Here is a 27,322-nt window from a genome sequence, read left to right as displayed (position 1 = left end):
TGTTAATTTAACTCGTAAAAAAACTTAATTTAACTCTATTTTAAATTATAATAAACCGTTAACGTTCCCAGTTTAACATATTTATAAGTAAAATACATATTTTTTTAATATTGTTGTTTCTCTCTTTATTCAAAAAAAATAATTGTTGATTCTCTCTAAATATATATTTTTAATATTCATTTAAATATGGTATGCATTTGTGTAGGTATGAAATGTGCATATAAAGTGATTAATTTTGATGATTTTGACAATTGGTAGGTTTTATGATTTTTTTTATTTTTATTTTTGAGATTGAGTGATTAGTTTAATCTGATCCATATCAGTTTAATACAAGTACACATTTTTCATATAGACCGAGTTATCCGGTTTAATCCGGTTCAGTTATGCGGTTCGACCAATGACTCGCTGGTTCGACCATTGACCCAGTGACCCAGTACCCCCGCCGAGTTGATAACCGAGCCAAGTATAGTACACAATAATTACCAAAAAAAAAAACTACAGAATATGATAAAAATATCTAACAATAGAACACACAAGTACACACTGATAAGCCCAATTTCACAGCCAAATAAAGGCAAACTATCAACATTATATGCATCACATACCGTGGGATTACATAGATTTGCATTCTCCAGTACAATCCATTCCCCTCGCTCGATAGCCTTGATCAGTAATCCTGTAACCCATTCAAATTTTGTGGAAACCAACCTTTTCTGATCATCTGCTTTGAGTTTTAAAATTGTATGCTTGACTAAATCAAGATCCTGAATTGAATAAGATAAGAGAAGAGAATTCTTTTCTATACACAACTTCAGTTTTTCAATGATCTCATCTAACAAACTAAGAGAACAGATTATATTCCTCCAGTTTTCAAGATAATTTGAAGCAGAAGCTAAGGTGTCAAATTTAGACGAAAAATCAAACCATCTTCTATATAAATTTGTTTCCTTAAATGTTGCTCCATTCAAAACTTTCAGTTGCAAACTACAGTATTCATTAACATAGCCCTCAACTTGAGAAACAACTGTGCGAAGGTTACGCAAGGCATCATATTGTTCAAAAGATCCCAGCAATTCAGAAATATCAGTTGCGGATGAAAGATTTACTTCATTCAGTACATTGCCTGTTAGGTTCGCAAGTAATCGTAACAATTTAGTTTTTCCTGAGCATGATGGGCCGACCAAGATACATAACCATTGACGCTTTACACAAAGAGCTGCAGCTTCCAAACTTTGACAAATTTTAGGTTGTATCAGGAGCTGATTGCTTGAGGCAGTATAAAATTGGGTGACATTCCTCTTGATAGAAACATTCCCCACAATTAAATTATCTGAATTGAGCTGAACACGGGGGTACGGATTTATTGATGGTGTGGCCTTAAATACCTCGTTGAAAACCTGTAAGACTTCTTTTCGATCAGCGGCGGTACGCATTCTTTGAATATAGACAATGTTCAAGAAGGAATGCACTTCCAAAGGCTTCGGTGCACCTAAATTGAATACAATGAAATATCAAGATAAAAGAAAACAACTCTCCATGGGATATTGGTAATAAAAGATAGAACCTGGAGAAACATACATGTCAAATCAGAATTATAAGGAATAAAAATAACAGACCTTCAATTATCTCACAAGATCGGAACACATCGCGAAGATTAAATTCCCATGGGAAACCATCCTTTGCAAAATTTTGATTCAGCATGGTTTCTTCATGCATCCTTTTATTAAATAAGATTAACATTGAAAGTAAAGGCTCCGGGATAGTTGGAAATTTTGATTTGCAAATAGACAGATAATCGTCCTCAACTAGCTCATCCACATATACCTATCGTCAACGACCAAAGAACAGTTAATAAATCTTGCATGTTGAGAACATAAAAAACATATTACTAACAAAAAAACACATCAAAAGACCTGTTTCATTTCTACGGTCATATTTTTCTTGGAAAGAAGAAAGTAATAAGATTGCCTTATTATTTTACAAGATATTTAAATAACTTCAGTAATTTCAGTAATACAGCCAGATAAATTTGGAGTTCGGACTTTGGATTTTTTTAGGTAGCTTCTTCTAAAGTCCTCCATCCAACTTCTTGAGGTTCACATTTAAATACAAAATATACGACAAGTATACCTTGGTAAATCGATTTAGGAAGGATCTCGGAAGGCCTTTCCGGCCACCACCTTGATGTGATGGATTCTGACACGCAAAAACTCTAAATGATGGAGGACACTTATAAGTATTACCCAGCTCCGGTATAAACACTTCAGCTCGATGGTCCAGAATAGCGTTCAAACCCTGTGTTAAAGAACTGTGTTACAACTCATACTGTATACTGGTAAAACCCTTACCCGTCCCCAACACAAACCTTTAGAAGTGGCATCAGAAAAGCAATAATTAAGGTAGAAAGAATGTAATAGTGCTCATAAAGAGTTGATGAAACAAAGGGATACAAATAGAGATTAACATTTTACCTCTAAAACAGATTGTGGGGCAAGATTAAGCTCATCCAGCAAAACCCAACAGCCTTCCTGCAAGGCCTGCACAGACATGATAGTTCGAAGTTAACTACATATCAAGAGCAGAGAAGAATATGATAGCTTTCATTGTAAGACATTTCAACCTGCAATAGTATCCCATCAGACCACGAAAACTTCATTCCTTCATCACTTTCCACAGGTAAATCAGACCCCAACAGATCCATCATATCAGTCTGCACAAAAAATACATACAAAAAATAAATACCCATAAAGGACTTTGCAAAGACATTAAATGTTAAGAACTGAAAATTTGTATCGAAAAGTAAGAAAACTTTTAATAAGAAAATAGAAAAGAATAGGAGAGAGAGACCTCTCCACCATGGGTTTCCCGTTCTACATTAGAGTCTAAATGATTCCAATAGTCAATAATATCCTATCTAACTTCATAAGCTCCCTATTTATACACGATAATCCTAACTACCCCACTAGTTAATAACTACCCAAGCTAACTCTTCAGCTCAAATCCTAACACTCCCCCACCCTATTTTATATCCTAACAGAAAAGAGATGGACTGACCTGCTCGGATAAGTTTATCCGTACAACTTTATGCCCAGAATATTTTCCCAAGGCAGTGATTAAACTTGTTTTCCCAACACCTGGACTACCTTCAAGTAAAACTGGAAACCAGCATCCAATTAAAACACATAAACATAACTTCAATGAAAAATTGATGATGGAATTGGATGAGAAATATATAGAAAATAGAGTAACCCTATGCCATAAAAATTCATGGTGGAGTTCAGAGAGAAGGGTCGGACACATTATGTATTTTGGTCTAATGTGGACAGTCTTACTTTGCATTTGCAAGAGACTGATACCACGATAACATGAGCAATAGATAACCGAATATAAGGATAACCAGAAGTAAATAAAGAAGCATACCAGGCTTTGGAAGCTGCATAGCCCGCAAAACTCTCGAGGCATTTCTGCGGGTGGTTGGCGCTTTAAATTCAAACCCACCGTCCTCACAGCTGCTGAAACCTATATAAGCAGACCAAAAGTCACAGAATAAAGCACATGTGGCATTATATGGTTGTATTTCAGAGGAAAAAAAGCCACAATGCAGGAGGAAAATCAATCCTCATAAAAATGATTGTATCTCCAATATATCTATACTTGGACCACATTACGCTTAATGTGACATCCAAGCACTAAGCAAACAAAGCTAAATCAAGTAACAATATATACATTTATTACCTTTCTTGATATAGAACGGATCGATGCCAAATAAATCATCATGTTGCTTATCATCACTGTGTGACACATCCACGTTTGTGCCATATTCACCCCATCCATAGTTTCCCATTCTTGAAAGCTTTGAATATAGTAAATTACTTTCATCAACCTGTAGCAATAGTTGCCATTTACAACCAATTTATAAAAATAATGTGAAGAACAAGAATTAGAAACAATAAAAATGGCTTTGTCACACTTGAGCTCAGTATGAATATTTATCATCAAAGAAAACGAGCATTCAGTCAATTCAAATACAACGTGGGACCACAGATATAGGACCATCAAAAGAACAGCACCAAACCATGGGACAAGACTAACTCTCACCTCATAATACATTTAAAAAAACAATTTTGTGTAAGCGTAGAACATTTGCAAAGTTAAATATTCTTAGAATTTGCGGTTGGGCCTAACACAAACCCACAAAACCGGCTTGTGAGGTGAGGATTACCCCCCACTTATAAGCACTTGTTCAGGCCATCTCACTTCCAATGTGGGACTCTTAACACGCCCCCTTCAAGCTTCAACTATTAAGCTATCGATCCCCTTGGAGCTTGAACTATTAAGCTTTCAGTTCATTACAAATAGAGATAACCAAACAATAGCAATCATACCCAAAGTTCACTACAAATACAGATAACCAAACAGTGGCAATCATAGCCAAAGCTAGTGAAACAGATTCGAGGAATTCAACAAATGAAGCAATGAGATCAAATAGACCAAGATCACCTCCAAAAAGCATCAAATCCAAACAGAAGATGGGTTGCATAGGATGTACGGCCAACTAGCCTCTGAGACATTCATAGTAGAAACAATATACAAAGGGTAGATTTAACCAGAAAAGCACTCCATTGAAGTAAGAAGTTCATGACTTTTTACTGGACATAAAAAAAAAAAACGGAAACAACGGGAAGAAATTGGCCCAGCTGTAGAAGGTAGGATCTGAAGGCTGGCCAAGCTAAGAGTTTCAAAAAAAAGCACAACTTATTGAAAGGTGAGTTCAGAAAACCCAGAAGAAGAAAAAATGTAGAAAAATATGGTAGCACTGGCAACTGGCAAGTAAAAAGAAACAAAACCAAGCATAAACAAGCCAGCACGATGATAATAAAAAAATAAAAAAAATAAAAAAAAAGTGAATGAAGATCTCCGGAAATTGCAGCTCATGAAAGCAAATCTTTTGCATTGGAATAAAGCACCAAAAAACAAGTGGACAAACATTTTAGGGTCAATCAACAGGATTCCAAATTTTGGAAAACTGGCAGTGGAAAATATTGGGTCAAGAATGCTGGTACTGTTCTGATAGCATTAAATTTTGAGGAACTAATAATGCAAAACTGTGTTATCAGCGGAAGATGGTAGATTAATATATTATATAGAACATTGATTACAAGAGGAACAGGAGCACGTGTATAATGAGTAGTAACTAATATTACTCTTTTATAAGAGTGATTTCGATCCAAGACATTATACATCTACTGTAACTCATTTGAACGAAAACATTCTGACCTAGATCACACACTGTTAGATATCTTATTAGAATTGTGTCAGTTTTATTATAATTATAGTAGTTAATTATGCAATTATGGTTTATTATTATATTATGATTAATAATTAATTAAGTCAGTAGTGGGAGGTTAAGTTTTAAGAATAAATAGGGGAGGGATGGGAAGATTGAGGGGCATCTGAGGACTTGACTGGGAAGGGGCCATTTTGTGGCATTAGGGAGGTGCAGACCCTTGAAGTTCTGCAATATTATTCTGTAATCAAAGGGATTTTCCCTATTTTATTCTTCTATATCAGTTGGTTTCTATCACACACCAGAAGTAATAGTTGAAGGGCATTAGACCTCCCAATAACCTCCAATGATCAGTGTTGGTCTTATTAGTAGCTATCCCCAATCAGATGACTTCACCTTAGAAGAATAGGGAGTGAAAGAGAGAAAGTGTATGATGATAACAAGGGGAGAAACATACCCTCAGCTTTTGTAGAAGAAAGGATAAACACCTCTCCCTTAGCTCTCCAGCATCCGTTTTTGAAATTCCTGTACCTGATAAAGTGGGGAAGTGTCAATAGACCAGAAAGAAAGAGAAAAATAAAGTGTAACTATTACTCGAGGACTTCAACGCATGTAGTAAAATATGTTGAGTCAACACAATTTGTGAAATGTCTATGTAGCTAGATAGTGTCTCTGCCTTGAATATCTAGTAGTCCATATAACATAGCCAAGATTACACAAACAATATACCCCTGATGCTTCTGAAATTTATTCTTGTTAAATACTTTGAACATCTGAAGCATTCTCTCCCAAGAAGTGTATTTTCATATTAGAAAAAAGCTTTGAAACAGCTATTCATATTTCATTATTTTGTACCATGGTGACTTCTGTTTGGACGAAATTGATCGGACATTGGGTTGCTGATGAAATATTAAACCCAAGGAGCTTTGGGGTTGTTGATGAATTATAAAACCAAGGGCCTTTGACATGACAGATCTAGCTACCTAAGTTCCAAATCAACAACCATATCCATCACAACTACAACAGCCACGCCACTAAACACCACTGTCTCCCAATCCTTTTAAAAAATTATCTCATTGCCAATATCAATACCATGACCACAACAACCATAACAATATTAGTTTCATATCATTTTCAAAATTTGACACTCTGAGGACAATAATATTTTAGATTTCTTCTAAATAAAGTAGATGATGAAACCAAAAAACGCAATATAGATTAGGTAAATTTAATTACAATCTCAAAAATCAGGTAATGAAAATCAATCATTCAATATAGTAAGGATACAAGAAGTAACAGAGGCTGAAAAGAATAATCACTACGAACTGAGCATACCTAGACTTAACCCATCAAGCAAAACAAGAAATACTCCATGAAGAAGTGCATGTTCGGGTCCTAAGCTTTCTTCCGTTATATTGTAAAAAGCAACCCAGGAAATGAGATCTCTGACAGTAAGCATTCTCCCTGGATGTAATTTGTTGAACCACTGAAAAACATACGAATAATAACCCAAATTAACAGTAATATATGACAAATCAATGAATTGTAATGGTGGAATGGCAACAGATAAATGTATACTTATAAGCTGCAAAACTGAAAGCAAGAAGTTAGACACAACCATAACAAAACCCTAGAACGTTTTCTACAAGGAAGAGTGTGCTACATGGATCATACAAAGATATAGAAGAAAAAAATTCCTCCTAATGATAACTCAAACAAACTCGCAAAACCCGTTACAAAAGACAAAACGCAACTCCTTTCATAAGAAACATGAAAAAAGAACATCTTATAAACAATAGAGGGGAAAACAGGAACTGCAAAATGAAAAACTACAGATTTTGCAAGGAAAAGAAGAGGTGAGAATGGACTACAATTTAGCCTGTATAAACTTGTACGATATGATAGTGACAAGACTCTACTTAACTAGCCAAATAGCCAAGTAAAGAGAATGGTTTGCTCAACAAAGAGAAAAACACATGGAATGCTAGCGTGAAAACACGATAATCATGGCACCATCCTATCAGCGAAGTGGTGAACATTGTACAGGCAAAAGATGTCCGATTAATGACTTCAATAGTAAATTAACGAATAACATACCTCCCAAAAACTAATCATAGCATTAACAATGCATAATAGTTTTTCTTCATATGTGGGGACTTTAAACTTGGGAATTCTGCATATAAATCAAATAAATCATAAATAAAATATCTGTTCTTCCAAAAACATTTCGTCTAATAGTTAAAAATAAATGTACCTTTCCATAGCGATTCCTTGAAGCTCGTCTAAATCAATAACAGGGGGAACCCATATCTCTGTGAATCGATTGCGTAGTGCTGGAGAGAGCTCTTTCTTACCATAATCACCACCAGGGTTCATTGTTGCAAGAACAAAGAAATTTGAATGTGCCACAACTTTCTCAAGATCAGGCCCTCCTTTCTCAGCCAAAGACTGCAGCAACAAAGAAAAGAAGACTCAGAAATTGAAGAGTGAGTTGAATTATATTAGATTTTTATATCTACCACCAGCAATAAACAAATTAAATTTACATACGCATATTGTGTACATACTCATGTCAAAAATGTGCTCAAAATTTCATACTTCAACAGTTTCCACAGAAGACATGAAATCTGAAAAGAGAACTCTCTTATCTAACCATATCTTTCTGGATTATGGTTTAGTTGGGAGAGATACCATGTCATCCTCTTCTTTTGTTAACATTATTTCCTACATTTTGCTTTTAATAATAATCATAACAAAAATTATAATACTTCTATAACCAGCACAAAAGAACTCTCATTTCCCTTGATAAATATGTCCTGATACCCTTTTCGGACAAGCAGGGACAAGGAGCCTCCTTCGTCTTTTAAATTCAAGTGCATTAACTATACTCTGAACACACATATATACAAAATCACCACTAAATCAATAGAACAAGTAATGACACCACCATTCAACACACCATGAACGATAAAGCTCGATCTAAAACCAGCTTAAACAGCAAGTTCAAAGAAAAATGTCTACGCATATAATTGACTTACTAGCGTCCTTTCTGGCTCCAACACACTGTTCAATCTCTCAAGTACACTATCATCTGCCAAGGATATCTCATCCACAAGAAAGAGATCACCATCTTTCATTGCTTTTACAAGAGGACCATCCTGCCACTCAAATATGCTTTGCCACTTTCGATGCAAGACATCAAGGTTCAACTTTAATTGCTCAAAAGCATAAAGTTCTTCTTTGATGACATCAGCAGTACAAACTCGCCCCTCTTTATATTTCCTTATCATACTATTCAGTAGATCAATAGTTAAAGAAGCTTGGTCTACGCCAGAAGAAATCAACTGTGGCAGAAAATGACAAATCAGCACTTGCTTTGTGAATAATAGACTGAAGAAGAGAAGCGAAGAAAACAATCATAGAAAGGAATGGCTTTCTGAATGCAGTGAAATATGATTATATATGATTATACTCACATGGTCTTCAGGATAGCATCTGAAAGCCTTCAGTCTCTTCAACTGTTCAATGATCTCTTCATAGTTGGAAATCAGTCTAAATCTATCTCGTATAGGACGAAAACCCTGCAAAACACCATCTAGTCAATACTTCTGCTAATAGTACATAGAAATAAACACAAATACAGGTCTCTTTTTAAGTGTCCTTATAGGTTATAAGAAAATTTGGAAGAAAAAACATGAAAGAACCAACCCCTATAAAATCAGATGTTTCAGTATACTGATGACAATTCAAGATATGTAACTTCAACTGCAAACAAGCACTTAGTAACTGACAAACAGTGGTCTTCCCTCCACCCGTCTCCCCAACAAGTAGCACAGGCTCGCGTAATTCAAAACAGCGCTCCACAAGGAAGTATAGCTTCTTCATACTTTTGGTCATGAATACACTGCATATGCAAAACCATCAGTTGGACATAGTGAACCAAGGATTTTGGTCAACAGAGAAAATGCAGCAATAAGCCAATACCTTTCGAGACTCTTCAGACCTCCTAAACCGACAATTGAATTGTATGAAGAGCTTTCTCCAGACAAAATCTGAAATACAGTTAAAAAAGCTTGCTGAGCATATTTCAGCTTTATTCTTTTAATATATATTGTAGAGGCAATAATCTGATTTAAATCTTAAAAAAGGGAATAATTTCTCAAGTAAAAACCAATAACTCAGTCCCAAAACAACAGAAATTACCATGATGGCCCATAATAATTATTTTGAAGAAGAAGAAGAAGCTAAATTAACCCACCTAAATTGGCACCAGAGAGAATTGAACCTGAGACCTTGAGGAGGAGCACACTCCTAGGTCCCAAGCCAATACCACTACCACTAGGCCAACCTAAGTGGGTTATTGATGGCCCGTAATAATTAAAATAAATTGGTATTCTGAATTTGAATCCAAATTACATGATCCAGTAATCAACAGAACAACTAATGAATATGACAAAAGAAAGAAAAATGAAATAATATGGAGAATCTTTATGCGAATTTCACAACAATTGGATTGATACAATTTGAACTATTGCATGCAAAGATAAACTTTAGTCAGGAAGTATGCACTTCGCAGTGCAGCTAATTCAAGGAAAGCATATACAAAGTGACCATTGTTTTCCTCCAAAATTATTGATTACTCTGACAAATCAATAATCAAGAAGCAATATAGTGGGGAAAAGCAGCAGCAGCTCAACGCAAACAGTAACAACTAAACAGTAAGAAAAATGACCATACCTGACCATATAAATTTTCTATGTTTAGTTTAACCCGAAAATGTTTTTCCAGAACTTCTTGAACAACAGATTTCTCATCCTCATCCCGTAGCCGTTCTGCCAAAAGATAATAACCGTCTTTGGCCAAGTCTTCTTGAGATTTACCAAATTTCTTGTAACGTTCAGCCCAACGAAACAAATCTCGAGGAGTTATGAATCCATGTTTCCCAGCAAAGACTCTGCTACTCTGTCTGTGCATTCGAAGCTCCTTCATTACTTCAACCATTTTTGAGGCGTAACTTAATGGAATTTCACATCTCTCTCCCAATATTTTACTCAGCTCGTCGTCAGGAATCTCACCAACTTGAATCTCTATGAAACGGTTACGAAATGCCCGAGACAACATTTTTCGCCCGCCATAATGTGTAGGTGGATTTTGTGTTCCAAAAAGCATGAAGTTTGGATGAGCTTTAATTGTTTCTTGAAGTTCAGGAACAAAAAGCTCTCTGTTATCATCAAGTAATCGGTTCAATGCTTCCAGCACATCAGATGGAGCCAAGTTAAGCTCATCCAGTACAATCCAGTAACCATTTCTTACCGCTTTTACCAAAACACCTTCATTGAAAACAAGCTTCCCGCTAGCATCAGTTATATAAGAACCTAGATACTCTTGCAAATCGGTGTGTTCGTGATTATTGATTCGTACAAACTCATGCCCAGTTATGGACGCAAGATATTGAACAAGGCTAGTTTTCCCACTAGACGTCGGTCCCTGCAAGAGAACAGGGTATCTCTTTATTAGAACAGCTCGAGCCAAATTACCAAGATGCTCCTGGACACTTTTAGTTTTAACATAGTTCCCAGAATACCCATCAGATTTAAAGGTACTCAAATATCTGTGAAAAGGTACATCTGAAGGCATATTCCCCCCCAATAAAAGAGACAATATCTTTTGCCTCATTAAGTCAGCACTAGACCCATCCAACAATGTGAGGAAAAATAGACTAAAGCCATCATATAAAGCCTTCTGAAATCCAAACTCTCTCTCTGCTTTACTTGTATACTCTAGAGCGCGATAAAGGGACCTTAAACTGTATTGTGGTTTCTGATTAGCACCATCCTGCAGCCTCTCTTCAGATTCCTTTTTCGATTCTTTATAGAATCGCACAATTTTACTCACCAGCTGTATATGGCCACTATTAATGAACTGACTAATAAACAGACTTAAATCATTATCATCCAGAACATCATCAACAAAATATTCAGTAAATCTACTCCTCAATGAAAATGGCAAATCCCGTTTCCCTGCATCAGTTGCTGGATTCATACAAGCAAATATACGAAAGTTTGGATGACGGTGTATATAATCAATATCCCCTCTTTCAGCTAAACACAATGCCCCATTTTCCCCTTCTAAAACACCGATTATTCTTTGCAAGGTTTCCGGAGGAGCCAAATTCACCTCATCAAGCAAAATCCACTCACCGTTTCTAAGAGCAGTAACAAAACTTCCTTCTACAAATGAAAAAAGCATCCCAGAAGATAGATTACTTTTACAGACATTGTCAAACTTCATATAAAAGCTCTCCCAAGCTTGGAGTAGTTCTTCTGGCCTTTTACGCTTTTTGGATCTTATAAGCGGTTGTGTCTTCCCAACTCCTTGTTGAATTCCTCTAAGTAGCTTTTCCCAATTCTTGCTATTTAAAATCTTCTCTAGATGATTAGAAACCTCTGAATTTAGCTGTACGTCAACAAACAAATAGAGCTATTAACAACAGTTACACACAAAATACAAATGAATAAATAAATAAATAAATATAAGAAATACCTCAATAGGAAATGTCCTAGCGAACAGAGCCATAAATTCCTGATAAAGATGGGAATACACAAACTGTTCATCCACCGGCTTGAATCCTCCAAGTAAGTCAGCAACATCACTTTGCTGACTCATGTTCTGTGAAAAAAATATAAACCACGTCATGTCTCACACTCAAAAAACCTTGAAATTTCAAATAACAGAGCAGATAATAGAGCAATATGTAACAGACCAAAACAGTAAGCTTCTGACCAAGCCTTAAAGCCAAATTTTGAACAAGTGTAGTCTTTCCAGTACCAGTTTCTCCAACCAAGAGTACAGGTTCATTATGCTTGACAGAGCAAGCTATACGCTCCAATACAAACAACGAACTACGGATCTCAACAAATGGAATTCTGCGTTCGTTTGACTGCATATGAAAAATAAAAGCGAAGTCAACGAAAAATGAGACTATTCCGCAGAAGTTATGTCATCATCTTTAAAAAATTGTCAACAGAATATACTCACAGGTGTTTTTGTGTACTGGAGTAAAACCCGGCCTATTTTTAAACCTGGGACAGAATCCTGCATTTACCATCATAAATGAGAAACTGATGAGGCAAAAGAATGAAGTAAAGGCTAAACTTCAATAAATAAAACCTGATATATTGGTTTGTCGAGGGGATATAAGGTCTCAGCAGCAGAATCTCGTCTTTTCCACAACTTCCCTATCTCTTTCATTATTGATAACCGGTTATCAAATGAAGCAGGGAAGGTCGCAAATACATCAACAGCCTGAGATATAATACAAGCTACACATGAAGCATCTATGAAATATATATCAAAAAAAAAAGTGAAGAAACCCCAAAAAACCAAAAAAACAGACCTCTGTATATATAGAATTACATTGTTCTTCTGACAAGCTACCATCAAAGCAAAACCTTAAACCAGTTATTCTTTTACACCATTTTAAGAGATCCCTGCCATGGAGAACCAAATGCCACATTAATAATAAAAAATTACCAAAAAGCACAGGTAGCGTATAATTACTCTTAAAAATATCCTTGGCCCAGATACCGAGTTTTCAAAAAAAAAAAAATACCTTAATGAGAACCTGACAGAAGAGCATCCCGCTACTTGAAACATGGAAATAGAGTTGCTGACCCTATCAAAGGTTTCTGCCAAAAATATAAAGTTATATTGTTGCAAGATATTAAAGGAGTCTGTAGCAAAAATTTATGATTAAAAAATGGATTGTCAAACTAAAATATTAAATAAATTGTAAATCAGTACCTATGAGTTTGTTGGCATGAATCCCCAAATCAGGATACCTCACTTTGACTATCTCTTGCAAATCTTCATTTTCCGGTGCTCGGATTCTTATTTTTTTCCAAAGGACACTGAGTGAATCTTGACCTTAAAGTACAGCCGAGGTCAGCAACTAGTTCATAATCTCAAAATAGGAGAAGCCAATTTCACAATGTGGGAGAAAAAACAAAAAACTTGTACAACTGCATTGTACCTAGAAAATGGGCAAAAGACATAGATACAACAACACAAATCTTGGAACAAGCCTAAAAACTAAGACCCGTCAGTTTGAGGAAGGTCTAATAGAAGCGAGAGACCCTTGCGGGTGAGGAGCTGTGACTAGAACACCAAAACCAACAAATAAATGATACCTAGAACGACACTAACAATGGTGGAAGAGACATGTGTGAACAGTTGGGGCCATAAGTGACTAGGTTAGGACGGCCAGAAGAAGGTGACCATTTGTATGTGAACATATATCAAGGAGGTGGCCCTACATATCATGTGTGGGGATGTAGGCAGTAAAGATTCTGTGGAAAGGTCAATCTAGAGGAGACGATTGTTGAGGTGGGGTCGCTTGCAGGAAAGATCCCTAGAAAAGAAGTGTCAAAAGCTGGTGGTTTCACCCAGGAGGCTGTAAAAGCTGGAAGAAAGTGAAAACCGGTTGAAACGAAGAAAAAGAATCAAGACTACAGTCTTTGGCTCTTGAACGGAATTGTTTCCTTATATCTGAGGAAGATTTCCAGATTCAAAGAAAATGAGTTTATTTGGACTGTATTATTCGAATTTGATCGGTTTCTCCTGAATAAGTGCTTGGGCAAATAAAATACTACTTAATGTTGAAATTGTTGGCAAGGTAACAAAACCCTATACTCTTCATTACAAAACAAATATGCCTGAAAAAGATGGATTATTTTGTGAAAGAATTTGTGGGGATATAAAAGAGGGTTCAGGAAAATAAATTATGAATACAGCTATTGTTACACTCCCAGACATTTGGGAACTCTTCACTGGAATAGTGATGAGGCAGTGAAGAGCAGCAATGCCCATTCTTAACTTTTACTTCAAATTGCTAGTTACAATAATGATGTATTTCTGGATAGTTTTCACTTCGTAGCCATTTAACTACCAAGCCTCTTTCCAAATACCTAGTTCCTTTCAACTCAACTCTGGATGTCTGTATAGAAACTAAAAATAAAGCACAGCCTAAAACAATCAATGCCAAATCACCCTCAAAGATGCATGTGACGGATTTCAATCAAGTGCAGCAAAGGATTGCATTTACCAATGCTCGTTAAAAAGGGTATCTACGAATTTACACGTAGTTAGCCCCCCCCCCCAAACATCAACTGAATTAATGGAGAACAAGTATATGAATAAACAACATGATATACATAAACACCGAAAGAATTACAAACATATCAACTAAAATCATGAACGGTGAAGGTAAGAACCTGCACTCTCGGAAGAGTCTAAATCAGAAACAACAGTTGAAAAGATCCTGAAACTATCTGCCACCTTTATCTGCAGAATATGTAACACTTGAACAATTAATTACTGGTAGAGAGGAATTGAGACGCAGATTAGACATGAATGATAGAATTTATCCATCTAGAATTCTGGTAAGGTGTACATTCCATTCCTAGAGTAAATCTTTATCTTATCAATTATGATCAACTGGTTAAGCAAGAGGAGTGGAAGATATCAAGGAAAAATACAACAGTTCATAAACAAATCGTATGCATATAGCAGATGCATTTGAACCAACTCAACGTAGTAGAATTTTCAAAAGAAGTCTCCTCTTCTGTGCTCTGTAGGGAGATTGGCTTATATTTTTGGCCAATGGTTATTTCTGATAAGTCAGCAGAAACTTCTTCTCATTATCTTTTTTACTATGTTGCGTCAACATCAGGATGCTTGAAACTCACCACTGTAACATTTTTTTGTTACTATGCTTTTCATAAAAAGATTTTTTTATCCCAAATTAAACTTTGCCAAAGAAAAAGTTTTACTGAAGAGAAATGTAACATTCTGCTCTGTTGAGAGAATGATACCCTATTAAACAGAAAACCGATCATAATCCTATTCAGCAATTATATATGTGAGGGCGAAGGGAGTTTTTTTTTTTTTTTTAAGATGCCAAACTAGTCCACCGATATTGGCACCGGGGAGAATCGAACCTGAGACATTGAGAGGAGCACACTCCTAGGTCCCAAGCCAACACCACCAGGCCAACCCAAGTGGGTTAAGGTCAAAGAGAGTTGATTTAAAATACAACCATTCACTCTAAATTACAAGTACTTTAAGGCTCAGCCTTGTTATCTTGTAAAAAAAAAATCAGAATACATAATGAGAAATAACACCAAGGTGCCAGGACAAGCATGCGTTCGCTAAGAAACTATAAACGAAGTACTCCATGCAAGAATTGCAAAACAAAATGATAATAATAAGCTATAGTTTCCCAAACCGCATGCTTCGATAGTGTGTCTTAATAAAAAATTGGATTTTCTATCATCATCATAAGAAAGACATTCCAATATACAAATGGTGTGTATACACACATACACTTTTATTTAAGGGTCATGTTAACTTGTGTCCTAAGGACACATGTTAAGCAACCCAAAAAGAGCAACTTTGCATTGGAAAACATAATATATTGACTTTTAAGAAGTTGAATGCACGACTTTTTATGCTTATATTTCTTTAATAAGTTCCTTAACATGTGCCCTTGAGGGCACAAGTTAGCATTTGCCTTTATTTAAAACCAAACATTTTCATCAACCAAAGGTTTATCTATTTGGTTGTTACTTGTATTCCTTAAATGATAATGACTTACAATTGTCAAATTGAAATATTGCTTATTAATTAAGGTAAGAATAGATCGCATCATAGAATCCATCCAAAAGTAGCATATAATGTGAAAGAATTAATAAAAACTTAACAAAGAACTGTTGTATCTTACAAAATGATCTTCTTGGAGGTCATGGACCAGAAAAACCAGAAAATGAATACAATTTACTTTATTTAAGAAGAGAAGTGAACAGCCAAAAAAATCACCTTCCCATGTCCTGTCTCAAATGAATCCTTCCCTTCCAATAAAGGCAACAATATGGAGTGTACGTCAGATGGTGCTTTGTTGATATCCTCAAAAACAATCCAAAATCCATTCTGCACAGCCTGTGATAGCAAAGACAATACAGAAATGAGATTCTTGTTAACTTGTCTAGGCACAGATACCAAAACATCTGCATGAGTTAGATATGAATTGGAACCTGAGTAAGTGACCCAGGCTGCCATCTAAACTCCCCAGGCCTATCTGTACAGACATACCCCCCTTCCAATGTTCTGCCATCAATCTGGTCATCCATCTGGATGGATATAACTGCATAAGAAAATAAGAGCATAAACAATTATTAACGTAGATTGATAGAAAATGAAATTTATTTAGATAAAGAGAGAATTAGAAAGACTGAAGGGGATAATAAATCCTCTTAAAAACAGAATAAAACATGAAAGATGAAAACAAACATAAACGAGGAGAAACCAGGGAAAGCTCTCCAACCCCTAAGCATATCCTTGAGGGAAACCCAGTAAGGAAGACCATGAGCTTTCCACACCTCTTTCCCACACCATGAATTCACAAAATGAACAGTAATTCACAGGAAAAAATACGTGCGCAATTGCTTTCATACTATTTTGTTTTTCTTCTATTAACTGTATTCAAGTCCTAATGGAGTAATGGAGTTTTAATTTGACTAAAGAACTTATAATCATGTTTGAACATATTCCACCATAACTTGTGTATAAAGATAGACAGGATTATTGTTTTCACGAAAGATATAATGACTAGCTAATAGCGGAGAACAGATGAAAAAGAAATCCCAAGAGATGTGATCTTCCAACTAAACATGCTCGGTCAAATTATACCATATGGGCAAACAAGAAATAGAAACTAATAACATAACAAGGTCAATAGTATAATTTACCTTGGTTACCACTATCCTCAGCCAGCTTAGAAATAAGAGCAGATTTTCCGGAACCAGAGGGACCAACTAAAAGAACAGGCCACTTCTGACTCGCTGCCAATAGAACTCTTTCATAACTTTCCTTCACTGCTGATGTCAATATAAATGTACAACTTGCTGATATATCATCCCTAAAATTATAGAGAAGATATCAAAAACTAAGTTCTAACTAAAATGAAATCAGAAGTATCGGTAAAACAATCCAGAGAGAAGCTACACAGCTTAACAAAGGAAAACCATAAAATTAGCATTTAAAAATGTTCAAACAGTATAATTGGAAACAGATAGACAGAGTTCTTTTTTTTATTCCGGTAGGTTCTCTCCACTGTATTGAAATTTAACTATTGCCAAATAAAATTATAGAAAGCAGAAATAGACCAAAGTATGGAGTCAAATAAGTTGTACCTTGTGGTAAGCCGTTTGCTCCTATAAGGTGGCTGCAACCCATGAACCTTTGGAGAACCAATGGGATGATGATTAAATCTTAAGGAACTTAAACAGATCTCTTGATTGAAATCCAAGCTACTATTAGGAGAATCAGAAACATAGTCTGCTGTTGGTTCGACAAAACAACCAGCTTTCTCTAGTAATGTGTCCTCACAAAACTCTTTCCAACTGAATAAGACAAGTTGAAAATTATCATTGAACATGCAATACATTTTGAGTGCAACATCAAAGCAAAAAAAAATTATACAAAACTGACCGTGCAGATGCTTCCTGAGCTTCAATATTCAAGCTTTCACTGGCTCTTGAACCTGATTTGAGCACAACTTTTAATATCTCACCCCTGCACCATATCAGGTCTGATTTGCATGGCTCGAGTTCTAGAAAACAAGACCAGTCCCAAAGCTTTGAGAAAATTTCAGGATTTAAAACAAGAAAACGGTATGATATGCTAGCAACATGCAGTCCATGGGGCTCAACCTGAAAAAAGAGGACATTGCTAGGTAATACGCAAAAGCATATCCTAAAATCATTTCTCAAAAAATCATCATAAATGCACTGACCATAACATGTTTCCCTGAAAATCTTTCAAATGGAGCAGGTGCAAATTTGAAATAGCTTAATACAGAACTGCACCAAAGAGAGAATCAAATCACAATTTTGTAACTTGTTAACAAATTAGCAAATACTATATTCACATCACTATAAATCAATACTATAACTGGATCATTATAAATTATCAATAAGCAACGAATATTGTCAATTATGAAAAGGGTATGCTACTTGACAAGATAGGGTGATAGATGGTGATAAAAGTGCACAAAACTTAGAATTAATACAAGTATATGCCCTTTAAAAGAGCTAGCTAACTATAATACAAATTTCTAAATATAAAAGGATAACTACTGTCAAAGTTGTTGATAATAATCATCACTCCCTTGAGTTTGAAATTTAGAATTTAGAATTGGATGACAGATTTCTACATCATTTTCTTTTTTTACAAGTAGTTTACTTAACAATGCAAAAATGATGGAGGAATTATAAAAGAAAATAAAAAAATTCTTTTGTTGGACAAAATGGAAGAATTATTACAACTAAACATAAATACTATCCATGCGGAAGTGCGTACAAACTGCACACACATAGGACAATTGTTGCATTGCTGCTGTTAACATTATTAAATTTTAAAAATAAAAAAATATATTGCAAATAAAAAAAGGAAAGATTATATCCTCCTAAGAGATATAGAACTGGAAAACAAGGCCAGTAGTATGATAATTGCTCTCCAATTCCCCACACACATGTGCACGCAGATACCTATATTTTTTTCGTTTTCGATATAAATTTCCACATAATAGCAATATAATAATATTTCTATAGCATTTAGGGAAGTACCCAAGACTTGCAAATAAACAAAATTTTACACCAAGTGTTTCATAATTCATAGAAATAGAAACTAGAGATATCCTAATTTTATATGACAATAATTAACATCAATTTAAAATCTTAATTTTCTATGACAATAATTAACATTACTAACAATAAACTGAATCTAAAAGGAGCATAAAAAGTATAGATGGCTAGAGACAAAAAATAACTCAAAATTAGGCTCTTACTACCATATTTTAAAATAAAATACCGACCTCATCAAGTTCTGCTCATGAAGATCGAGAGCACGACAGAAGGCTAAACAAACATGTTCATGAAGATCAAGACCCCTTCCCTGTTCAACATAGTACTCTACAACATTGGCAACATCATCCAAGACAATGTCTGCGTCAATTTCCATAGCATCATCCACGGTATTAGACCTCAAATTTGGTACCAAACGAAGCAAAGCAACAGCTTTATCTACAAATTTTCTAGCAATTGCCCGGAAACATCCCATCAATGGAATTGTATAACTAGGATGCAGAAAAAAACCCACTAACACATTAACCACTTCCTCTTGTGTAACCAAGTTCCCCTGTACACAGCAATAAACAAAAAAATAAAAATGCATAATAGTTGAATTGCGTCAATCCAATTTTTCTTTTCTTTTTTTGTTTTAATGAATTAGTTTAAAAAATAACTCATAATTATATTAATCACTTGAACATATATATATATATAGCACAAGCACTTATCGAGCTTATGTATAAGCTATTTCTAAAGGAAAAGATAAAGGCCTTGTTTGGATAAACAGCTTAATTTGCAGCTTATACATAAGCATTTATATGATAAGGGCTTGTGTATAAGTTATCTCTATAACAAAAGATAAATGAAGTGAAATTGTTATAAGTTATCTCTATAACAGAAGATAAAATAAAGTGAAATTGTTTAGGTATAATCTATAAGTTGTTTTCCTAAGTTCTCTCAAACAATCTCACAAGGGCTTATGCCAGTAGATAGGCTCGAATAAGTCAATCCAAACAGGCCAAAAATAAAGATAAATTATTTTGCATAAGCAATAAGTTGTTTTCACTTTTCATATCAAAGAACTTAAGAAAATAAGCATAAACAGTCTCTAAACGGTCTCGAAAAACTTATGTCATCGGATAAGATTAAATAAGTCAACCAAACATGACCATATATACAATAGAAAAACTAAGTGAATTGCAGATAAAATATACAGTCCACCTGGATTGTCTTATTTGAGTTTATCTACTAACATAAGTTTTGTGTGACTGTTTGGGAAAACTTATGATGACTGTTTATGACAATTTTCATAAACTTTCAACTACTTGTTTTCATAAGTTCTCAAATATAGCTTATAAAAACAACGTATGGTATTTAAAAAATAATTTAATGTTATTTTAGTTTTTGCTATAAAAATAGCTTATGCAAGCTTATCAATTATCATGCTAAGCACTTGTACTATAAGCTGCAAATGGCTAATAGTTAACCTATCGTCGTATAAGCTATAAGTTGTTTTCACATTGGAAAACTTATAAAAATAAGTTGAAAACAGCTTATGAACAACCTAATAACTCATAAGTTGTTTTCACACTAAACTTATATGATCCTATAAGCTCAACTAAGTCAAATCAAACATGAAACGAATGTAAAAAGAGGAATTAAAGATTGAAGCCATGCCTTCTGAGCTAACGCCTCAATCTGAGGAAATGATTGAAGCTTTGGACAACGATCAAGCAATCTCCGAAGCGCCAAATGAAGGGTGAAGCTTCCGTCAATCGACATTTCAACCTAAAAACACTTTTCTAACAAAATTTAACGTTAATCGAGTAAGAATATATAAAAACAAGAATCAAAATCGAAAATAATGATAAAATAGTTTCGTTTGAACAACGAGTATGAAAATTGAGATGAAATTGGAGACTGTGTTCGCGTGAGATGATTGAAGATGAAGAATTAGAGAGTTTGTTGAAGAATCGAAAGCTTCGTCGGAACGGAGGAAGCGGTGGTGTCAGGTGTGGGGTTTGTGGTGCCGTGCAGGGTTTCTGAATGGCGCGGTGAAAGGGTTTTAGGGTTTAAGGGCTTTTATATGTACGTTTTCGTACAGGTCGGTAATAATGAAATTTTTTTATATTTTTAAAAATGAATTATTTTTAAAATATATTCAAAAATAATAAAAAGTTATTTCAAACTCATTTTATATAAGTTTAAAATGAATTTTTGACATTTACTAACTTAAATATTCATTGTTATAGATTATACATAGTAACATACACGGATGCAAGTAGAAGCAGCATTTGGGGTCAGCTGACCCTACTCTTTGTCAATTTTTTTAACCAATAATACCATATTTTTATATGTTTAACCCAACTTTAATTTTTTAGATTGCTCACACAACTTAATTTATAAACTTGAGACAAACAATATAAACTATTATATTATATATGTTATAAGTAGTAATACTACTTTTACTTTACACATTGAAAAAAAATATTAAAAAAAAAGTATTGGTCACAAACTTCTACAGCTTCAAACCTGTAGAAGTTATTATTGTAAGTAAGTTCTGCTGCCATCTTTTTTTGGCCCTCCACCATGAGGTCTTTCACAATTCTGATATCAATGTTATTGGTTGGCTTAGAGACAGTTTTGAATCCATTCTGATGAGGTAGCCAGTTATCATCCCACACATCTATCTTTTTGCCATCTCCAATTAACCAGCGACCCCCTTTTTTGATAATCCACTTTGTGTGGTAGATACTGCTCCAAACAAAACTAGGTTGATTACCCAATTTAGCTTTTAAAACATCTGTATTGGGGAAGTGTTTGGCTTTTAGGCAAGTGGCTAAGAAGGATGTAGGGTATTTAATTAATCTCCAGACTTGCTTTGCTAACAAAGCTTCATTAAAACTGCGCATAGTTCTAAAACCTTGGCCTCCACTGAATTTTGGCTTGAATAGGAAGTCTTTGTTTTTCCAGTGGATCCTTCTTCTGTCTTCATTTCCTCCCCACCAGAATCTGCAGATTGCCTGCTCTATTTTATCACAAATGCCCTCGGGAATGAGGAACATACTCATGACATAAGTAGGCAAAGCTTGAATAACTGCTCTGATTAAAACACCTCTTCCTGAGAAGGATAGATTCCTCTCCTTCCACCCTTTTAATTTAGCTCTGACTCTTTCCATGATAAAGTTGAATGTGTGAGTCTTTGATCTGCCAACCTGAGTAGGGAGACCTAAGTATTTGGTAATAGAGTCAGTGATCTGGATAGGCATGAAGTCTTGAAACTCCTTTTTGACACTTTGTATAATATTAGGGCTGAACACCATTTCAGATTTGTTAAGATTGATTTTCTGGCCTAAAACTCTTTTATATTCATCAAAGATTTCCTTTAGATGTTTAGCTTCTGATTTGTTTGCCCTGCAAAAGATCATGTTGTCATCAGCAAAGAATAAATGGGAAATAGCAGGAGCATTTCTGGCTATGGAGATACCCTAGATTTTTCCTTGGTTATGATACTTAGTAATAAGGCCACATAGGACTTCTGCACAGATGATAAACAGATATGGAGATAAAGGGTCTCCCTGTCTGATACCTCTATTTGGTTTAAAGGTAGAAGAAGGGTAACCATTAATAAGCGCAAAAAAAAGAAACACTCTTAATACAAACCATAATAGAAGACACCAATTTTTTAGGGAAACCCATAGTTAAAAGAGTAGCCTCAAGAAAGTTCCATTCCACCCTATCATATGCCTTTTCCATGTCAAGTTTGATACCAACCACTCCCTTTTTTATTTTTATTTTTGTGAGTTTTTAGATAATGAAAAGCTTCATAAGCCAAAATAGTGTTGTCAGAAATAAGCCTATTAGGGAGAAAAGCACTTCGTTGAGGGCTTACAATAGTATTTAAAATTATTTTGAGTCCATTAGCTATGATTTTAGTAACAATTTTTAGAAGGACATTACATAAAGCAATAGGTCTGTAATCTGAAGGTAAAGAAGGATGTTTTATTTTAGGAATAAGACAAAGGTGAGTGTGATTGATATTACCAGGATCCCCATTATGGTTAAGGATTTTAAGGACATAATCAGTGATATCATTACCAATGACCTCCCAATAAGATTGATAGAATAGAGCAGGCATGCCATCAGGGCCTGGAGCTGCAGTACTTTTCATTTGATTGATTGCTTCAAACACTTCTTCTGTACTGAAATCTTTTTGGAGAGTTATAATGTCATTATTGATTCTGTCTTTCACCACATCTATAGTATCCTGCATATCTAAAGGGTTAGAGGAAGTAAAGATTTTACTAAAATACTCCACGAAAGTTGAGCTCATTCTGTCAATATCACTCCAAGTATTTCCATTATCATCTTAGATTTGATTAATAGTGTTTTTTCTCCTCCGTTGAGAAGCTTTGATGTGAAAATACTTGGAATTTTTATCCCCAACCTGGAGCCAATTAATTTTAGCCCTTTGAGCCCACCAGAGCTCTTCTTCCTTCATAAGGTCATCAAGACTTTGTTCCTGAATTTTGATCATCTTTAAAGTAGTTGTATCAAGAATTTTATTTTTGAGCAGCTTTAGGTCCCTCTGGATTTGGAGATTTTCCTAGGAATATCTCCAAAAGTTTCTTTTCCCCAGCTGTGAAGATGACTTGATTTTACTAGGAATATCCCCTTTACTGTGAGACCAGGTAGAGTGAACAATTTGATTACTGTCAGAATTTTGAATCACAGTTGCTCAACTTTTGGCAAGTATCTATCTGTTTTGGTGAACCTGCAAGCATTGTTAGGCCAAAAATTTAAAGCAAAGGGTTATGATCAGAGGCATATCTAAGCAAATGATTGTTACAATAGTTAGGGTAAGAATCAATCCAACTAGGAGTAGCCAAAAACCTATCAAGTCTCTCTTGAATGTGACTAGTGTCAGTTTGATTATTAGCCCAAGTGAATATATTCCCTTTAAAACCTAAATCCACTAAGTTGCAGCCATTAATAGTATTACTAAAAGAGTCAGCTAAATTGTAATCAATAGAATTGCCACCCATTTTTTCCTTATCAGCTATCACCATATTAAAATTACCAAACAAAAGCCGGTTATCATTAATATGGTTAGATTTAATAGAATTAATAAGATCACAAATTTTGTGTTTTTCATCGTGAATTGAAAAACCATAGATTCATGTGGCATACCAACCAAGATTAGTGGTAGAACAAGAAATATAACGGTCAATGAATCTCGTATTATAATTGTGAATAGTCAAATTTACATCATTAAACCATAGCCTAGCTAGACCACCAGACCTCCTACCCTTATATTTTGCACAATTAACAAGATAGTAATTAGGCAAAATATCAATACAAAGCTTAGACTTCAAATTAAAATCAGACTCACAGACCAAGGAAAACAATATCAGGGCTTTGGATTTTGAAGGAAAATGAGTTTCAATTGAAGATAAATTTGTGGTTAAAAAGAAATGAAAATGATGGATGAGAGAGGAAGACACGCGGATGATGACTGTAACGCCTTCTTTGAATTATTTAATTATTTAATTGAGTCTATAATTTATTAAGATGAGTTTATATTATATTTATATGATATATGTGTGATTTAAGAGATTTATATGATTGAGGTGATTTTATGTGATTTTATGAGGAGTTGTGACTTATTTTATTGTTTAATAAAATAAGATTTGAAAATAAAATAAATATTGAGTTGAGGGGTTGTTTTGAGATTTTAGAGAGTTTTGGGGGAGAAAGAGAAATAAGATAAAGTAGATAGAGGAGATATAAGTAGGAAAGACCTAGTTTAGAAAAACATTACGTACGATCAGTTTTTGGAAAAAAGGGAGAAAAAGTCAAGAGAAGAGAGAAGCACCAAGAAAGCTGCGATTTTGATTATTAAGGTAAGGGTGAGACTAGCATTCAATTCTATTAACCTATATGATTCATATGATTGTATTTAGCAAGTGTAGGATTGAATTAGAAAAGTTGGAAAACTAGGGTTAATGAAAGGAATTGAGGATTAATTGATGTAGAATGGTTAGATTGATGTAGAAACTGTTTACAGACCTTAGATAAGTCATAAGATGATTACAAGAATCAATGTTAGGCTTAAAACCATGAGAAATAGTGAATTTTCGTAAAAACTGCACTTCTGCCCGAGCCAACATTCATCGCTCGCCTCCCGAGCTATGATCCTCGCCATAGCGAGTGATGAACTTCATCGCTCACCTCGCGAGCAAGTTTTCCCCGCCTCGCGAGTTGCACCTTGCAGCTCGCCATAACGAGCAGATTCACTCGCCTAGCAAGTGTGACTAGAGAGGCATCATGATTTCGTAATTTTGACCTTTAAGTTGAACCTTAGATGTTTTTGAGTGTCTGAACATGTCTAATAATAATTAGGAAAGATTGGAGATTAAGACTGAACCTGAAATAGTTTAAGAATGGATTTTTGAGAGTTAGACCTGAATTCGCCATGGCGAGTAGAGGCCCTCGCCTCGCAAACTGCCCAATTACAGAATGCTTTGTTAGGTTAAATGCGATCTTTGTTGCATGAGTTGATGTGAGTTGATCTTGGAGGTTAGAAACTAAGTTATTTATCTTGCTGTTGTTGTTTCAGTAAGCCTGAATTGTATAATCTAATGTTGTTGCTAATGTTATATAATTGTATATACATTACATGAATTATGTTGATGTTTATGATGTTGATGACTTGCATTCGATATTGTTATATCATGATGATTTGCATACTGCCTATGTTGCTGTTTGTTATTTAACTAAGCTGCATGAGTCGGTCTAAGTTGATTAAGATGATGATGTTCCAAATTATTGGATATATTTAAGAGGTTGTTGTTTATAAGAAGTTAAGTTGTTGTGTCCATGCATTAGCATTCATTGTCGGGGGCTTGATGCCCTGGAGCCTTTGCTCACCACGTTGGGGGCTTGATGCCCTGGAGCTTTAGCTCAATTATGTTGGGGGCTTGATGCCCTGAAAGTATATTAATACTTATTACGTTGAGGGCTTGATGCCCTGGATTGGTACCACATGCATATAAGAGGTCTAAGTTGCATAGTCGTATTTGTCGAGTCAAAGATGTTAAGTTGCCAAGTTGTTGAAGTTGTGATTCTTTATATAAACTATTAATGAAGTGATAAATGATATATTATTATCTATGATGAATATTATGATGTTTTCATGTTGTTAAATATAATTGTTGAATTATATGTTTAATATTATTGTTTTGTGAAATCTCACCCCTTCTGCTTGGAAATGTTACTCTTCGTATGAGTAACTTGCAGGTGATCGAGAGTATTGTTGTTGCTTTGCTGTCGTGAGTGGTTATCCCTCACTGAGTCTTTTAGGTGCTGTTATTTATGATTTTGTGAAGTGTAGCATTCCGTTTATGTGTTGAATACTCTGATATATGTTTGAAATTTTTAAGTTGGGAAAAACGGGGTGTTACAATAACAACATTTTTTTTAGTTTATTTATAAAAATAATGACTTTTTATTGCATTATCAATGTGTACACAAAAAATTGAAAAAATAAATTTAATTACACATTCAGCATGTCACATAAGCAAGTTTGCTCAGTCATATATTATGATACTCCAAAATCAAAGAATCTACATTTTACAATGGGAAATCTTCAATTTTTTTTTATAGTGGTAAATCAAAATTCACTTATATGATAGCGGTGTAAACACCTATTAACCCTAATAAAAAAAAATCACCAATGATTGGTCAAATAAGTTCTTATAACAAGTGTTCTCACTCCATAAGAATGATCATGGAAAACAATAAGGTAGTTTTATACTACTACTTCGAAGTTTTATTAACCAAATAAAAAATATAGTTTTTTTTTTTTCAAATTTTACCACCATCTCCAATGGGAGAGTCTTAACCATTTAAGACCCGGTACCTATTAGGCACCTCCATTGAGGAGAATTTTTTTCAAGGTCTTGTAATACTCGGGGTCTTACTTAAGACCTCCGCTTTTAAGCGGGATCCGCACTCTTTTAGTATTAAAAAATTGAAATGTAATGATATAAAGTTATTGATAGTTGATTAGTGAGTCTCATTTAAGAAATTTGTGAGATGCTGGGTTGGAGAGATTGAATTCTTATTAGGTACTACTATTAAAAAATTATAAATAAGTGATATGTGCACGTGGGACCCATTTAAGAACAAAAAATGAGTGTATCCATTGTAGATGCTCTTAAAGAGAACATGGTGCATAAATATGGGGAGAGATAGATGAAGGGGGAAGACTTTGTGCATAATTATGCCAATGTTCTCATTTTTGTTTCAAATAAAGTAGGGCAATTAATTTAATCTAAGAGTACTTTTC

The 27,322-nt window shown here is 34.7% G+C and overlaps 2 protein-coding genes across 3 annotated transcripts in view; both read right to left on the bottom strand.

Moving 5' to 3' along the window:
• LOC11434046 (midasin) overlaps positions 1 to 21,035 on the bottom strand; it is a 42,890-nt gene extending 21,855 nt beyond the window's left edge. For both annotated transcript variants that reach the window (XM_024773834.2, XM_003627166.4), the window contains exons 1-33: positions 20,650 to 21,035; positions 19,218 to 19,540; positions 18,138 to 18,204; positions 17,834 to 18,054; positions 17,536 to 17,745; positions 17,092 to 17,261; positions 16,378 to 16,487; positions 16,163 to 16,282; positions 14,560 to 14,629; positions 13,091 to 13,213; positions 12,900 to 12,975; positions 12,684 to 12,777; positions 12,458 to 12,592; positions 12,326 to 12,382; positions 12,051 to 12,227; positions 11,831 to 11,956; positions 10,025 to 11,743; positions 9,272 to 9,339; positions 8,996 to 9,191; positions 8,764 to 8,868; positions 8,326 to 8,631; positions 7,542 to 7,735; positions 7,385 to 7,460; positions 6,623 to 6,773; positions 5,745 to 5,818; positions 3,736 to 3,883; positions 3,421 to 3,519; positions 3,055 to 3,155; positions 2,621 to 2,710; positions 2,472 to 2,537; positions 2,131 to 2,295; positions 1,617 to 1,824; positions 606 to 1,489 (exon numbers count right to left, since the gene is read on the bottom strand). In XM_024773834.2, the coding sequence (XP_024629602.2) occupies positions 606 to 1,489; positions 1,617 to 1,824; positions 2,131 to 2,295; positions 2,472 to 2,537; positions 2,621 to 2,710; positions 3,055 to 3,155; positions 3,421 to 3,519; positions 3,736 to 3,883; positions 5,745 to 5,818; positions 6,623 to 6,773; positions 7,385 to 7,460; positions 7,542 to 7,735; positions 8,326 to 8,631; positions 8,764 to 8,868; positions 8,996 to 9,191; positions 9,272 to 9,339; positions 10,025 to 11,743; positions 11,831 to 11,956; positions 12,051 to 12,227; positions 12,326 to 12,382; positions 12,458 to 12,592; positions 12,684 to 12,777; positions 12,900 to 12,975; positions 13,091 to 13,213; positions 14,560 to 14,629; positions 16,163 to 16,282; positions 16,378 to 16,487; positions 17,092 to 17,261; positions 17,536 to 17,745; positions 17,834 to 18,054; positions 18,138 to 18,204; positions 19,218 to 19,540; positions 20,650 to 20,754 (6,834 nt within the window). In that variant the 5' untranslated portion in view covers positions 20,755 to 21,035. The remainder of the gene's footprint in view (positions 1 to 605; positions 1,490 to 1,616; positions 1,825 to 2,130; positions 2,296 to 2,471; positions 2,538 to 2,620; positions 2,711 to 3,054; positions 3,156 to 3,420; positions 3,520 to 3,735; positions 3,884 to 5,744; positions 5,819 to 6,622; positions 6,774 to 7,384; positions 7,461 to 7,541; positions 7,736 to 8,325; positions 8,632 to 8,763; positions 8,869 to 8,995; positions 9,192 to 9,271; positions 9,340 to 10,024; positions 11,744 to 11,830; positions 11,957 to 12,050; positions 12,228 to 12,325; positions 12,383 to 12,457; positions 12,593 to 12,683; positions 12,778 to 12,899; positions 12,976 to 13,090; positions 13,214 to 14,559; positions 14,630 to 16,162; positions 16,283 to 16,377; positions 16,488 to 17,091; positions 17,262 to 17,535; positions 17,746 to 17,833; positions 18,055 to 18,137; positions 18,205 to 19,217; positions 19,541 to 20,649) is intronic.
• Positions 20,926 to 23,509, bottom strand: LOC112417292 (uncharacterized). The gene is made up of 5 exons (XM_024772830.1): positions 23,400 to 23,509; positions 23,017 to 23,306; positions 22,486 to 22,621; positions 21,489 to 22,386; positions 20,926 to 21,051 (listed from the first exon to the last, which is right to left on the bottom strand). The coding sequence occupies exons 1-5, from the start codon at positions 23,507 to 23,509 to the stop codon at positions 20,926 to 20,928; spliced, it is 1,560 nt and encodes a 519-aa protein (XP_024628598.1).
• Between the last annotated feature and the right edge of the window lie 3,813 nt (positions 23,510 to 27,322).

The sequence above is a fragment of the Medicago truncatula genome, chromosome 8 (assembly GCF_003473485.1).
Source record: "Medicago truncatula cultivar Jemalong A17 chromosome 8, MtrunA17r5.0-ANR, whole genome shotgun sequence".
In the NCBI taxonomy this organism is placed as follows: domain Eukaryota; kingdom Viridiplantae; phylum Streptophyta; class Magnoliopsida; order Fabales; family Fabaceae; genus Medicago; species Medicago truncatula.
The sequence above is the reverse complement of the archived record's forward strand: the minus strand, read 5'-3'. Positions and strand labels throughout refer to the sequence as shown.

Bases quoted from the DNA above. Each gene is read 5' to 3' on its own strand.
- LOC112417292 (XM_024772830.1), bottom strand. From the start codon at position 23,509: ATGATCAAAATTCAGGAACAAAGTCTTGATGACCTTATGAAGGAAGAA. The intron at 23,307-23,399 runs GTATTTTCACAT...TGATATTGACAG, and splicing joins GTTGGGGATAAAAATTCCAA to AATGAGCTCAACTTTCGTGG. The intron at 21,052-21,488 runs GTTTGTGACCAA...TACATATAAAAG, and splicing joins ACAGGTTTGAAGCTGTAGAA to CCCTTAAACCCTAAAACCCT.